Here is a 15,622-nt window from a genome sequence, read left to right on the forward strand (position 1 = left end):
GATTGCATGGTACATTTATTTCAACTATACAACATAAGTATGATTCTCAGTCAGGCTTTTCAGGGGGACCCACTATAAAAGTTGATACAAGTGAAAGCAGCAGTTGGCTGTGGTGCTCTCACTACTGTTGTCTTCTCCAGAAGCTGTCAGACCCTCCAGATATTTGGAGTGTGGAATGTTATGGAGGACTAAACTCAAGGCTTGAACAGGTCAGCTGCTGTGATTCTCCAGTGTGTCTGGGGGTATTAGCACTTTTTATAACTTTAATATAATAGTTTTGATACCATAAACCAATCCATACTGAACAAGGCACCACACTAATTCTCACAAAGCCCCCATCCAATGCCGCCCGGAATCTCTTTCACTTTCTCTCTCTGTCCTTCTCTCCCTCTTTTGACTCTGATAACACTATTTTCACCACAAACTCTCCTCCTCATTGCAGACACAATTACACCTCTGGCTCAAGGTGCCTGTTAACCTCCAGTCGGTATCTTTTGGTACAGAGTACCAAGAGAGAACTCTTCCTTGAGGCTTCTTGTGTTTCATCATCTGTGAGCATTGAGTACAATGGTTGAGTCTCCATGGCAGCATCTCCACTGCCTGCTGTGGCCTAGTGTTTAGATAGGAAAGCAATCTAACCCCAGCTTCTCCTGCAAATAAGAGTCTTAGGAAAAGCAAACAGGTCTTCCTCTTTTCCTAATAAGAAAATAGGTCAGTCACCCCAGGACCTGCCAATTCTCCTTCCTATAGCATCCTGGTAGAACATCATGTAGTTCATCATATATTACAACCCTGCCTCACCTAAACTGACAACCCTACCTGTTGCATTCCTAACGTATTTAGAATTGAACTTCCACTGGTGACTGCTGACTTTCTGCTCTACAGGTCTTTTCCTTTTGCCAGTGTTGTATGTTTTCTCTGTTTGTTTTATAAAATTGGACCATGTCCTGTGCTATCCTAGTGCTGCTCTTACCCCCTTCAAGTTTTTACAATCCAAGCAACCATTCACAACCTTGGGTTTGGATCTTCCTATCATGATCATGTTGCTCTGTTCTGCAATGAAGGACATATGTGAAAGCATAAACCTTTTTAAAATGATAAATTCTAAATTGGAAAGGAGAGTATCTGGAAGGATGACCAAGAAGTCTCCTTGAGAGAATACTTGAGGTTTTCCTTCAACTGGCGTGAACTTGACATAATCATTAAAGTGGTATTCATTTGACAAAGTAATCATTAAAGTGGCATTCATTTTGACAAAATATGGACTGTGCAACTGTGGCAAGTTAACTTTTTCAGCAGTATTTAGATTAGAAAACAACTGTAAAATGTCATGTTTGATCATTCATTTATACTTATTGAGAAGGTGTCCACATTGGGAGACATGTTATTATGTGGTTGCATTTGATTTGAAAACTTACAGCTCATTTTGCAAGCACATGCAGTATGGTTTGCTTTTAATGGAATTTATAAATTCCTGCTACTGTTAGGTGGATTTGTGCCAGGCTATTCAACTATGTTATCTTTCTAGTTAAAAATTGTTCTAATTAATGTCTTGTTAATATTTACCTCAAGCCTTTTGAGATCTATTCAGCACTTTCATTCCAATGAAAGTTCAGCTTTGTTTCTGGCCATTTAAGCTTTGATTTTAAACATTCTCATTTAAGAGGCAGTCATATGGGCTTCCAGTCACAAAATGAAGGGTGGTGATCAGGTGTGATGCTAGCTCAGTGGCAGCAATTGGTGAAACGGACCCAGAAATACTAGACTTTCACAATAGAAACAATCTGTTAGGATGTACAACATAACTCCTCTGGTCTAGAAGGAGCATAAACTCATGTGGCAGAAAAATATTTGATAGGACAGATATAGTCACACTCAATTCTCTACAATTTACCTCTTAACTGAAAAATTTCTAACCATTTTACTGCATTTTCCCCGCAACAGAAATCCCAGTCAAGTCTCTTGATGCTGCCGTGTTGCTTTACAAGTGTAATTTGAATTGGTGGATAAAAGAATTACCTGTATGCAACTTTCAGTTGTGGAGAAAAAAAAATGTGTGTTCTACAATCATATATCTAAGAGGTAATCTGAGTATTTTTGGACAGATTTGGATATGGTACTCAAAAGAGAGTGAATATGGTGCTGACTCAGTAGTTCTAATGCGAGACTTTACCACTCAAGTTTGGAATTCTAGAAAAATCTGGTTGGGTACAGGCCCGGTCTTAGGTATTATGGGGCCCTAGGCGAAAGGGGGGTCCAGGGGCCCCCTGAGGGGGGCAGAGCCCCCCTGGAAGCTCTGTGAAATGCGTGAAAATTAGACCAAGGAGTCGATCCGGGGCCCCCCGGACGCCGGGGCCCTAGGCGGTCGCCTACTTCGCCTATGCCTAAGGCCGGGCCTGATTGGGACAAAAAATGCTCTAGTATATTTAAGTATATATGACAATTGCTCATTCGGACAATTTGTTTTGGGGGCCCCCAAGAAGGCGGGGGCCCTAAGCTATAGCTTGTGTAGCTTATACGTAAATCCTGCACTGGTTGGGTACGACTGGAAGGCCAGGCCTACTTAATGTGAATTTGAATAGCAAACAGTTGTTAAATATCTGTGCTAGATGTCTTACCCATAAAAAGCACTATGTTTAAATTAGATGCTGCTCATAAGTATATCTGATAACAAAGTATCTTGGTGCAAAATTATCTTTGTAGTTGTGCATGTTATGTACAATCAAGTAAATAAAAGTAGCCTGCTGTAAACTGGTTACCATGTAGGGGTAAGCTGATTTAGACAAACAGAGAGTCAGCTGAACAGACATGAAAGATCTAAACATGAAGTGTAGGTGAACTGAGAGTAGTAAGAGGATGCCTGCCCTGCAAGTACAAATGGCAAGTGAGAGTGTGAACACATCCTGCTCAAGACATCAGTAATGGAGACAACTTCAAGGAGATGTACTATAGATGAAAAGTGGTAGCTGTGTTTTGTGATGACAATGCTATCGCCTCTTGGTACACTCTTAAAAATGTTGGTTCTATAATGGCACTTTACTGGGTTGTGTGGTTCCTCATTGAACCATTGCTTGAAAAGACAACCATTTTTTTCTGGGAAAGGTTCCTTGCATGTGAAATTGTTTGTTTTTTTGTTTTTATTTACTTTGAAAGGGTTCCTAATATGTAGACATAACAGACACCTTGAATGTGTAGTAGACTGCAGTGCAGGATGCTGACATATCAAGAAAATCTGAGCTTAGCCTGCATTATTGTATCCATTAAGTGTGTATCACAAATCGATTAATATCTATTCATGGTTATTCATGGAGCCTGTTACAGATGTAAACAAATAATGGTTCTTTCTGGAACCTTCATATGAATGGCTCTTGTAGAACCCAAAAATGGTTCCCCTATGACACCAATAGTGAGAGATGTTTTCAAGGTAAAGTAGGTGGCCTTTAGTGCAATGTCCATAATGGACTAAGAAGTAGAGAAAGATCAAGAAGCAGCAACAACACCAGTGGCCAAACTGAAGTCATTGTTTAAGATGTTTGGTGAAGCTATGGAGAAAAACTACCTGGCATTTCTCAGTAAGAGTGAGGAAGCAGTGACCTTGAACAGGGATATTGAGAAGTGTTAAAAACACTTGTAGGGATTGAAAAAGGAGAAAACATTGCTGGAAGTGTTAACTGGGCTCTTTTCAGTAGTCATGATTGCTACTGTGGTCCAGGAGATCAACAGAAAATTCAAAAAGTACCATATATTGCAGGGGTACAAAAAGCAGGTCCATCCAGTTCCTCAAGATAACAGATTAGAGTGGTAATCCTTAAAAATGGTTTCAAAACGCTTTGTTACAGTAATCAAGAGATCACACTCATTGACCTTCCTGCAAAAGAAATTATGTTGATGTTCTTGAACAGAGAGATTGTCCAATAGTGGAATCTAATGTTTAGAAAGTGTGTTACATATTTTATACTCACCTTCACACACTGGACAAACACTGTTCTTGTAAACATTATTGTTAGTTCATAGTTGTATTATATTGATAATTGGAAGAGCATCCTAGTCAAGCAATGCTCCCATTAAACAGAAACCTTCATTAATGCTAAATTCTGCAGATAAGCCCTATGAAGACCATGGCATATGCTAAATCAATGGAAGTACAAGTCTCTTAAGGCTTATCTATTTGATCATCAATATGTGTTGTACAATTTCAGCAAGACTAATTGATGCCTCGTACTAACAGTGGATTAAACTGTCATGTATATACCTGTATATTGTCCCTCTTACACATGATGTTTATCAAGAAAGTAACATTTATAAGTGCTAGAGTCATGAGAAAGCAGAAAAGGCTGAAATATAAATAGAAGAAAATCGCCTTCACTGAAGATGAATGCCTAACTTGAACTTGTTGGGTGGTGTCAAGCTCTATTAGTGTCTAATATGTCCAGGACTTCTCTCTGCTTTTGACTAATCCATTAAATTCTTATCTTAATTTTAAAAGGTAGTGTAATCAGGCAACAGTAGAGATTTCCAGATATGAAAACTCAAAACTAAACATGAATGCCAAATGAATAATAATGTTTTAATACAATGAATGTAATAGAAATGCTAGCACAGCAAGGCATTGCACGATATCTGTAAACTTGCTGAATCCAATGTAGAGTAGCCAGTGACCAGCTTCTCTGAGGTTTCAAGTGTTTTTAGCTTGCAGTAATTGAGAAATTGGGCATAACATTACCGCAAAATAACACTGAGCTTAAGCATCCCTGAAAAATAATATTTTTATTTTGGCTCAGCTATTGAACTCTTAGTTATCCCTTTTAATTGGTAGAAGCCAGGTTATATACAGCATTCATCTTACATTCTTACGCCCACTCTCAAACATGCCCTATCCAATTGACTGTAATGGTTGGAAAGAACCTTAGGTAGGGTACCAGTCCATTGTGGGTCACACAGTCACACTCGTTGGAGTCAATTTACAGTGATCAATTAATCTACTCTGCATGATTAGTGATAGGGGAATGCAAACTCAACAAAGACAAGGCATAGAATTTGAACACAGAATACTGGATCTGTGAGCCTTGGTCCTGCCGCAGTTGCATATTCAGAGCTCATGTCTTGCAGTTGATGTTATAAGTGCTATGTTGATTGTTTCATCATCGTATTCATGCCAGGTTCAGTTACCAGGTTGTCAGATGATGCGTCTTCTTCCGCCCCCAATCTTGCAAGGGTATTTTCCTCTTTGGACTTTTTGTAGCCAAAAGGGGTGGCGCCTACACACTTACTAAGGCAACAGAGCAAGCCATCATACATAGCAAATCCATGATAATTCCATTTGTGGCCTTTTCCCTTCTGTCAGCTGTCTTTCCATCCTGTCACATGGTCTTTCCCAAGTTGCTAGCTGCACTTTCACAGCAGTCACTGGGTTACCCCATTTTATTGGTCAAGCTCATAGGCCTTGACAATACAATCCCAATATTTGGCACTTTCTTGATGTCTTGAATGGGTATAGGGTAATCACTTCATTGGGGTCATCATGTGATCATATACTAAAACTTGTTTAGAAATGTGCAAATCCCTATTTTCACTAGAGTGAATTTTGTATTTGCTATCACCGTGAAAGTTTTTCCTTACAAATCCAAAATCTTGGACATCAGAAGTATTATGCTTTTATCTTAAATTTCCTCTATGCACTTATCTTGTACTATGTGTTTGCATTAAGGATATGCTGATCTGCAAAATAAACCAAAATTGCATCAACCATGAGAAACAAAATGGTGGACTGGCAGTAAATAAAATTAACAATAAAAATGTATCAGAATTTGAAAAGGACTACAAATTGCAAAACAAGTAAATATATATATCCATCCATCCATCCATTTTCCAACCCGCTGAATCCGAACACAGGGTCACGGGGGTCTGCTGGAGCCAATCCCAGCCAACACAGGGCACAAGGCAGGAACCAATCCTGGGCAGGGTGCCAACCCACCGCAGGACATAAATATATATATATATATATATATATATATATATATATATATATATATATATATATTTACAGTGTTTAAAACTTCATGACCAAAGGCCACATTGAGTCTATGTTAGAAATAAGTTTGGTTGTTGGCATTCTATAGATCATTAGGACTAGCACAATTTGCAGAAAGAACTAAAGTACTGTTTTAGTGCCACAGCAAAAGAAAACGTTCACCCAAAAGATACCAAATTGTTTTTACCTGGGCTTTCTAATCAAGATTTAAATTTTGAGGAGAGTAAACTGCTTCTGGGTGAAACATTGTTGCAGACTTTTATAGCGAAATGCACGTGGATTTGATTGGCAGTTCAGCCATTGTTTAAATGCCTTCTCTGGGTGGTAAGGATCAAAGTGTATGCCTTACAAGCCACACTATGTCACAACACTTGGCTTAAGCCTAATGTGTATGTAAATGTTTGAGTCACATTTAAACCACAGACATCAGATGGGATTTCTTCCCCAATTCTTGTTTGGGCATCAAGGTCTGGTGGGGTAACTACAGCAAAGTTAGCGAAGGCTCAATGGTGCAGGGTTGTTTGGTGCACCTGCTGGAAGAAGTGAGGCATACCCTTAAACAACAGTGTGTGAAATTATTATAGACTTAAAGTCATTTCATTGAACAACACTACTACCTTATTTGACTAAATTTAAGCAAATATATCTAAGAGGAGAAGCTACTTTTTTAAAAAAAATTTGAATAATGATTGACTCTTGAGTTGACATTTTAATATTCTATCCATGATGGTGAAATAATGTAACTGCTATCACCTAAAAGGAATAATATCTTGGTGAAAATGATCAATATAGCAAAGAAACTCATTATGTCTCCTTTTTGACAGGTTTGAGGTTCTGTGGAATAAAGAGTTAAAGAAGAAAGGAAAAGATGGAGCCTCACTGACTCGTGTGATATGGCGTTTCTGTAGAACTCGGTTTCTGATTGCCATATTTTCCTTGCTGTTGTGTACAGTTGCTGGCTTTATCAATTCGGTAAGTGGTTTTCTACAGAATTGTTATCACATTCACAACACCACTGAAACTGTTGCTATAATTTCAGATTTAAAAGTTTTCTGTAGCCTCAGGGATATTAGCCAATAATACAGTATATCTGTAGCCAGTGGGGTGGAGATACTGCTCTTTTATTTAAGCTTAGTATCAGTCTGGCTCTTCACTTGTGGCAGACTTCTCTTTACTCACCAGCTCTCTTTAAACTCTTCTGTCCAGAAAAGCTGCAACATAACATTTCTTCCCTTATAATCATATCTTTAAACCTTTTGATTTAGGATTTTGATCTCACCTACATCACAACTGTTTCAATGTTTAAAAATGCGCAAAACAAGCAACATACTCTGCATAGAGCAAGGGTTGATACACAAGGTGCCAGAAGAAGTAATAGACAAGATCAAAGTTGTGCCAAAAGAAACACAAAACTGAGTACAAGATGAGCTTGAAAAAAAACTGTCAGAGAAACACGTTTTCCCAGGTTAAACAAAACATGACACCACAAGCACACAAATGCTATGGGATATGCCTGTAGCAAGATGTGACAATCACATCAGCCACCCCACAAAATAGTGGAGCTCATGACATCAACTTGTGATGCGAAAATAGTTAAATGCAACATTTTAAAGAATAACCTCGTAAGATGAAAAGTTTATGAACAAATTGTGACAGCCACCAAAGCACTCATTTGTATCCTAAATGACCTACTCATGAAAGCTGATCCTGGATATCCTTGGGCACACTATGTCACGAAACATATTTTCACAGAAATATTTTGAAATGCTAGTAGAACTCCATAACATACAATCCATCATGTTTAATGAAGAGTGCAGTCCTCTACTGCATGCCACTAAGAAGTCTTCTGAAGGTTCTGCTTCTTAATATCTGTACCTTTTCATTGGGCTTTCAACAATGTTAATTTTCCTCTCTTATGCTTATCATATCCACCTCTACATAAAAATGAGTCATGTATGAAACTCATCTCTGTAGCGTTTGACTTAAAGCTAACTTCTTGCTGATATTCTTTAATAATAACAAACTGTATCTTATGTGAGTGCCATCATGCTTCGAGGTTTTTGCCTCGCTTATTGTCAAGTAATCTCACTAACTAAATCAAATTGTTAATCATCCTTAGGACTGTGCACCTTAATTCTGAGAATTAATTCATTTAATGTCACACAAGTCCATGTTTCATTTTTCTTGTCTATTGCGAAAGTCCTGCATTTATCATTTGGATATCTTCCTTCATGGAATGTTGGTAACAAATTGTTTTAGTCACAATTAAAATTGAAAATGATGATCACCTCACATCTGGTGGCTCATCTACACTTACTTTGTGGCAGATACTGAATCACCAATATGGCCGTACTATTCACTAACAAATCTGTGAGCAATATTTTAAATGATTTGTTTATGCTGCAGACCCCATGGGACAACTCCTGAGTGTACTTGTATTAGTACTACAGTGTGATGGTGTATGCTGTTAATGATTGGTCAACCCATTATTAAAGTTGCTTAATTCACTTGGGTCACGGGGCTGTTACTGCTGTTTTCTAAAATAAACATTCACTGACTGATTGAAAATCCAGATTTGATACATGGTGTTGGTTCTGTCTGTGTTTTGTAAGATGCAGTGGTTTAAGAATTTATCTCAAATTATTCTTTATGCTTCAATCTAGAATGTGGTGCAATTAAACAAAATGCCAAAAGATGTTCCAATACTGCAGTAGCAGTGAAAGACACAGTATCATATATTACAAAAATGATTGTTTTCTTACTTTTTCATAGTTAAAAAGAGTGCATTCAAATCCGGTGACAAAGAGGTTCTGAAGGACGTGCGGTATGTGCTAAAGAAAAACCTAAAGGAAAGGAAGCTTACAAAGCTAAAATAGAAAACAAACTCACACAGAATAACATGAAGGATGTCTGGAATAGACTGGGCATAATTACTGAACTCAAGCAATCCAGGGCTCAGGTGATAGGAGGGGATGTGGACAATTGCCCTAAACCAATTTTTTAACAGACCAACCAGCCACCTTTTTCCAATTACTAGTCTCCCACACCATCCCCACTACATCAACAACTCCTAGCACATCAACTGGAATGGCCAGTGACAAGTCCACCTCTGTCCATCATTGTGGACTGTCCATAAATGAGACATAGAATGGAGACAACTGAAGAAGCTACACACAGGACCAGATGGAGTCAATCCTCAAGTTCTTAAGACCTGTGCTGATCAACTTTGGGGTGTCCTCTGTCACCTGTTCAATCTGTCTGGAAAACCTCCTGCATTGTTCCTGTTCCAAAGAAGGGAGGCACCTATTCACCTGATGACTACAGACCAGTGGCACTTACATCTCATACCATGAAGACCTTTGAGAGACTCGTTCTGGAATATGAGTCCTCTTATGGTAGACCATCTGGACCCACTGTAGTTTGCCTGTCGAACAAAGATTAGAGTGGAGGATGCAATTATCTATTTGTACCTCAAGGTTTATTCTTACCTGGACAAAGCCGGCAGCACTGTGAGGATTATTTTTTTGGATTTCCTCAGTGTCTTCAATACAATCCAGCCATCTCTGTTAAGTTGTAAACTCAGAGATAAGCAGGTGGATGAGCCTGTGGTGTCCTAGATAATGGACTATCTGTCAGGTAGGCTGCAGTTTGTGAGGCTTAGAGACTGTGTCTCTGATAAGGATGTGAACAACACTGGAGCAACACTGTGTGAATTGCAAAAATTCTCAGATGATTCTGCACTTATGATGTTATTGATAAAGGGGATGAGACAGAGTGCAGGAGTTTGTTTCTTGGTGCAAAAAGAATTATCTGTATCTTAACATCAGCAAAACCAAGGAACTGGTTATTGACTTTCACTGTGCCAAACAGTCTCTATGTCCGTTCACTATTCAGAGAGTGGATGTAGAGGAGATGCGCTCCTGCAAGTACTTGTGGGTCCACATTAATGACATGTTGGACTGGTCTGGCAACACAGAGAAGCTATATAAGAAAGAACAGAGCAGTCTCTTTTTCCTTAGGAGACTATGTTCCTTTAATTTGGGAAGTGACATCTTTTACATCTTCTACAGTATGGCTAGTGCGATTGTCTATGCTCTGGTGTTCTGGGCTGGTAACATCATTTCAAGGGAGGCCAACTGAATCAGCAAGCTGATTAAAAGGGCAAGCTCAGTGGTGGATGCAGTCTGGACCCCCTGGAGGTCATAGCAAAGGAGAGAATTAAAACAAAACTGAGTGCCATTATGAACAGTGCTGCTCATCCTCTCTCTGACACACTCACGCTGAGGACTTTCAGCCATCAAATTATTCAGCAGAAGCATGTCAAGAAACAAGACCAGCAATGTACAAAATGAGGTGGGATGTTCATGAAGACAGTTCAAGTTTTGTGGAGTTGTTCAATTGTCAGGCTTACTCCACACTTCTCTTTTTCAAAAATGCACTCAGCACTACCCTTTTATTACGATCACCGCATAAACCTCTGCTAAAAGAGGACAAAATGTACTTGATTCACTGCTGATTTACTACAACCATCTACTGTCCTGGCAGAAGGACATATTATATTTACTCTAGCAGAAACCTTGGGCCTTTTTGAGAACAACCACTGTAATTTCTTGTTTTTTTCCGTATTATCAGTATTTAATGCTTGCTTTTCCTTGGACTTATCATCAGATCTTTTGTTTTTGTTTTTTTCAGGCTGTTGTGATCCGTAGTTTGCTGGAATATTCTCAAAGGTCTGAATCGCATCTCCTATATGGCCTCTTTCTGACTGCTTCAGTATGTCTAGTGGAGCTAACACGTTCTTTGTCTTTCACTCTCATGTGGGCCCTCAATTACCGTACTGGGATACGATTAAAAGGAGCTTTAGTAATGTCTGCCTATAAGAAAATCATGAAAATGCATAACACCAGAGACATCAGTGTTGGACAGGTCAGTATTATACTGATTTTATTTCTAACAAGTAGCTTTTCAATGAAGTGTTCTTTTATTTTTAAACCCTTGAAAATAATGATGAAGAAAATGACAAGTCAGAATGAAATAAACCTATATAGCGTGACTGATAGTTGGGACAGTGAGGAGACTTACATGGTGCTGGGCACTCTGCTGCATATTGTTGACAGACTGCAGTGGGCTTGCAAGAACAGTGGGTTTCATTAGAAGGAAGCTCTGACCCGGTTTCCCTTATCAAGGGATAAGCTAACTTATGGCTTGGAAGTGTTTCTGAGGGAACAAGAAGTTATCCTAGAAGTACAAACAGGCTGAGACTTAAAAGGGGCTCCACAGTACCTACCATGTGTAACATATGGCCTTTTTAAAAATATAACGATCTTTTCACTGTGCACTTACTATTGACTGCGATATACTGTATACTACTTTGAAATGTATATGCAAATTTATTTACACATACTCTTGTACAGTAAATTGAAATAGCCACAAAATGAAAAGTTATGAGTAAAACAATTAAATATGTCAATCAAACAGTAACTAAATTCTTGTAAAGAGCTAAGCTGTAAGTTTACGGTTGGCTTTGTACTACTACTACTACTAATAATAACAATAATACATTTTATTTTGAAATTCCAAGAAAAAAATTAGGAACTAGTGATCCATTTTCTACTTTGATAATTCATGGTCATAAGAAGCACGAGCCTGTCCTGCTAGCGTTGGAAACAAAGCAGGAAAAAAACTCTCAATAGAAAGCCAGTCCATCAGAGGTTATATTCAGTTGCCCAGAGTGGGACAATTTCACTACCTTAATTTTAGAAAATGGGAGAATAGTAGCAGTTGTTCGCAGTAGTAGTATTGTCATATGTAGATAGTACAATGAAATTCTCGTCTGACCAACACATTTCCATTCTCTAGTGCCATGATAAACAATAATGTATTTGCCTCGCTCCTCCGAAACCCCCTCTTAAACGGTGATACAATGGGAAACAAATACATTTTTTTTTACCTCCTCTATGCTCAATCAGCTGGTTTGCTGCTGCTGCTGCTGCTTGTTCCGTGCTGTGTGATCTGCATATCGCACAACGCTTCGAATATTTAAAAGCCTGTACAGCAGCTGACCTCCTTGTCTCACGGGACATTAAAGTGTCTCTGAGAAAATCACGTATCGAGCCAAGATTTTTTTATATAATAGAGCGATATGAAGATTCTATACAATCAAATCAAACTTGTACAACATAGAAAATAACATTGTATACAATCAAGGCGAACTTAACAAAACAAAATTTAACCCCCACCTGAGCAATTCATAACTTCATTTAATGTAATGGCATTTACCCATACATCCATCCATCCTCTTCTGCTTATCCGAGGTTGGGTCGCGGGGGCAGCAGCTTGAGCAGAGATGCCCAGACTTCCCTCTCCTCAGCCACTTCTTCTAGCTCTTCTGGGAGAATCTCGAGGCGTTCCCAGGCCAGCCGGGAGACATAGTCCCTCCAACGTGTCCTGGATCTTCCCCAGGGCCTCATCCCGGTTGGACATGCCCGGAAAACCTCACCAGGGAGGCGTCCAGGAGGCATCCTGATCAGATGCCCGAGCCTCCTCATCTGACTCCTCTCGATGCGGAGAAGCAGCGGCTCTACTCTGAGCCCCTCCCGGATGACTAAGCTTCTCACCCTATCTTTAAGGGAGAACCCAGACACCCTGCGGAGGAAACTCATTTCAGCCGCTTGTATTCGCAATCTCGTTCTTTCAGTCACTACCCATAGCTCATGACCATAGGTGAGGGTAGGAACGTAGATCGACTGGTAAATTGAGAGCTTTGCCTTTTAGCTCAGCTCCTTTTTTACCACAACAGGCCGATGCAGAGCCCGCATCACTGCGGATGCCGCACCGATCCGCCTGTCGATTTCACGCTCTATTCTTCCCTCACTCGTGAACAAGACCCCAAGATATTTGAACTCCTCCACTTGGAGCAGGATCTCGCTCCCAACCCTGAGAGGGCACTCCACCCTTTTCCGGCTGAGGACCATGGTCTCGGATTTGGAGGTGCTGATTCCCATCCCAGCTGCTTCACACTCAGCTGTGAACCGATTCAGAGAGAGCTGAAGATCACGGCCTGATGAAGCAAACAGGACATCTGTAAAAAAGCAGTGACCCAATCCTGAGTCCACCAAACTGGACCCCCTCAACACCCTGGCTGCGCCTAGAAATTTTGTCCATAAAAGTTATGAACAGAATCGGTGACAAAGGGCAGCCCTGGCGGAGTCCAACTCTCACTGGAAATGGGTTCGACTTACTGCCGGCAATGCGGACCAAGCTCTGACACCGATCGTACAGGGACTGAACAGCCCTTATCAGGGGATCCGGTATCCCATAATCCCGGAGTACCCCCCACAGGATTCCCCGAGGGACACGGTCGAACGCCTTTTCCTAGTCCACAAAACACATGTAGACTTGGTTGGGCGAACTCCCATGCACCCTCCAGGACTCTGCTAAGGGTGTAGAGCTGGTCCACTGTTCCGCGACCAGGATGAAAACCACACTGTTCCTCCTGAATCCGAGGTTGGACTATCCGACGGACCCTCCTCTCCAGAACCCCCAAATAGACTTTTCCAGGGAGGCTGAGGAGTGTGATCCCTCTGTAGTTGGAACACACCCTCCGGTCCCCCTTCTTAAAGAGGGGTAATGGCATTTAGGGTTGTCACAATACCAACATTTTAAAATTCAGTACAATGAAAAGTATTGAAATTTGCTATAATTTTCAATACCCAATACAGTATATAATATAACTCAGTAAACATGTATATAAATAAATTACAATTCTGTATGCATTAAAATCTTTGCAAAAACATATAACTGAAAATTTCATCATTAAAGCATAGGAATAATTAATTACAATAGTAGTCAACAGCCTTGGCGTTAACCTTAAAGTGCTTTAGAGCCCATCCCATAAACTACAATTCCCATCCACCCGCAGTCATAATCTTATATAGGCAGATTTGAATTTTGAGCTAGTTTCTCTCACAGTGTGAGGAAACTTCAGGAAAACAGGGCCATCACCAGAGGAAAAAAATGATCAAATCACAACCATTGCTATGCTAACCAAAGCTTTTATTGATACAGCTCAAAAGAAAATGCAGCACGCTGCTGCACTAACATAGACCCCATCCATGAGGCAGCCGTTACAGCCAGTCAAATCCAATCAACTTTCATTTTAGTCACCATCCCACGATTCTATTTCTAGTATAATACATCGAGTATATGAGCACACGGAGGAGTAGCGCCACTGCTTCTGCAATTGAGCACTGAAAATTTGTAGTGCATTAGATTACGTAGTAAATGTAATGGAATATAATTTTAAAATGGCACATAATAAAACAAAAGAAAGTAAAGCACACTTCACAGCGAGGGTTCAGCAGAGCCCTAATGCTCAAGAGTGTTTCCCCAATTGTACAGTGCAGAATAAAACTGGCCTGCAGGGAAAAATAATTGCAGCCCCCTTCTTAATGTGTTAAACATTTAACTGTCTACAAAAAGAAACAGGCCTATACTGATTAATGTTTCCATAATTTAGAAATAAGATACTATAAAAAATGTGGCTATGTCCATTGGTAGTCTATGAGGCTCAATTGTCAAAAGCCAGAAGAAACTATAAGTGTATTTGTAATGTAGGCTGTAGAATCAATAACATAAAAAATGAGACAATTTTAAAAATGATAAAAACAGATACCTATTGATATTTTGAAACTTTTGACAACTCTAATAGCAATATATATGGAAGTGCACCATGTATCTGTAATGGAAAAAAGGTAAACGTTTATTTGCACACTGTTTTCAGAATAGAAATAACCTTTTAACTATTCTTCCTTAGCATTATACACTGTAAATCAATGAGAAACCTTTTAAAGAGTGCTGTGAGAATGGCAGATTAATGATAGTATATTTTTTTATTATTTTACTGTCTTCGGATAGCAAGTAAGGCCTAGTATTCAAAGAGAAAAACATGTTTGACAGGCGGAGTCAAGTGTAGGTATCTGAGGTTGTATTTTATTAGAATAATAAAAATGGGTTTGCAACTTGAAATGTAATATTTTCATTAGTGTCATTAAAAGTGATCAATCGTAGTAAGATTTAGACTTTAATTAAAAGTATAGAGTGAAAATCCAGACTCCTTCCCGCTAACAACTAAAATGCAATATTCTAAGCAACTACAGACTTTGGAATAATCAGAGTCAGAAAATTGATAACACAAAACCATGAAGCCAAGGAAAAGGGCATCATCACTCTTACTTCTAGCCATGTAGTTATTGCTGCCTACAATACGAGTAACTGTGGGCGCACTCAGTGATGACTGGAGCTCCATTTGGATATCATTCTTGCTTTGTGTTGGATTCTTCCTGGATTGGCATTGGTTCACTGTGATCTTCAAATGCAAAATGTGAGTTAGAAAAATGGATGGATATTTATTTAATTTATTTGTATTTTGTATCATAAAAGTTACTCGCTCAGTTTCCACCTGCTTCTCCCAGTGAAGACTGGGATGTTCTGATCTGAACCAGTCTTGGCCATCCCACAAGCTAGGCAGAGGAAAAGCAAACATGGGTTCATGAGGCTATTTACTACTATACTATTTTTTTTTTAAATCAT

The 15,622-nt window shown here is 39.4% G+C and overlaps 1 protein-coding gene across 2 annotated transcripts in view; it reads left to right on the forward strand.

Annotated features, from left to right (window-relative positions):
* Positions 1 to 15,622, forward strand: part of wu:fb13g09 (ATP-binding cassette sub-family C member 5) — a 141,423-nt gene that overhangs the window by 45,100 nt on the left and 80,701 nt on the right. Inside the window, exons 1-3 of one of the 2 annotated variants that reach the window (XM_051934350.1) lie at positions 6,895 to 7,003; positions 10,724 to 10,761; positions 10,887 to 10,957. In XM_051934350.1, the coding sequence (XP_051790310.1) occupies positions 10,898 to 10,957 (60 nt within the window). In that variant the 5' untranslated portion in view covers positions 6,895 to 7,003; positions 10,724 to 10,761; positions 10,887 to 10,897. Of the gene's footprint in view, positions 1 to 6,855; positions 7,004 to 10,723; positions 10,958 to 15,622 lie in introns of those variants that run through there. The other variant, XM_028815935.2, reaches the window with a different exon arrangement.

The sequence above is a fragment of the Erpetoichthys calabaricus genome, chromosome 12 (genome assembly GCF_900747795.2).
Source record: "Erpetoichthys calabaricus chromosome 12, fErpCal1.3, whole genome shotgun sequence".
Classification (NCBI taxonomy): domain Eukaryota; kingdom Metazoa; phylum Chordata; class Cladistia; order Polypteriformes; family Polypteridae; genus Erpetoichthys; species Erpetoichthys calabaricus.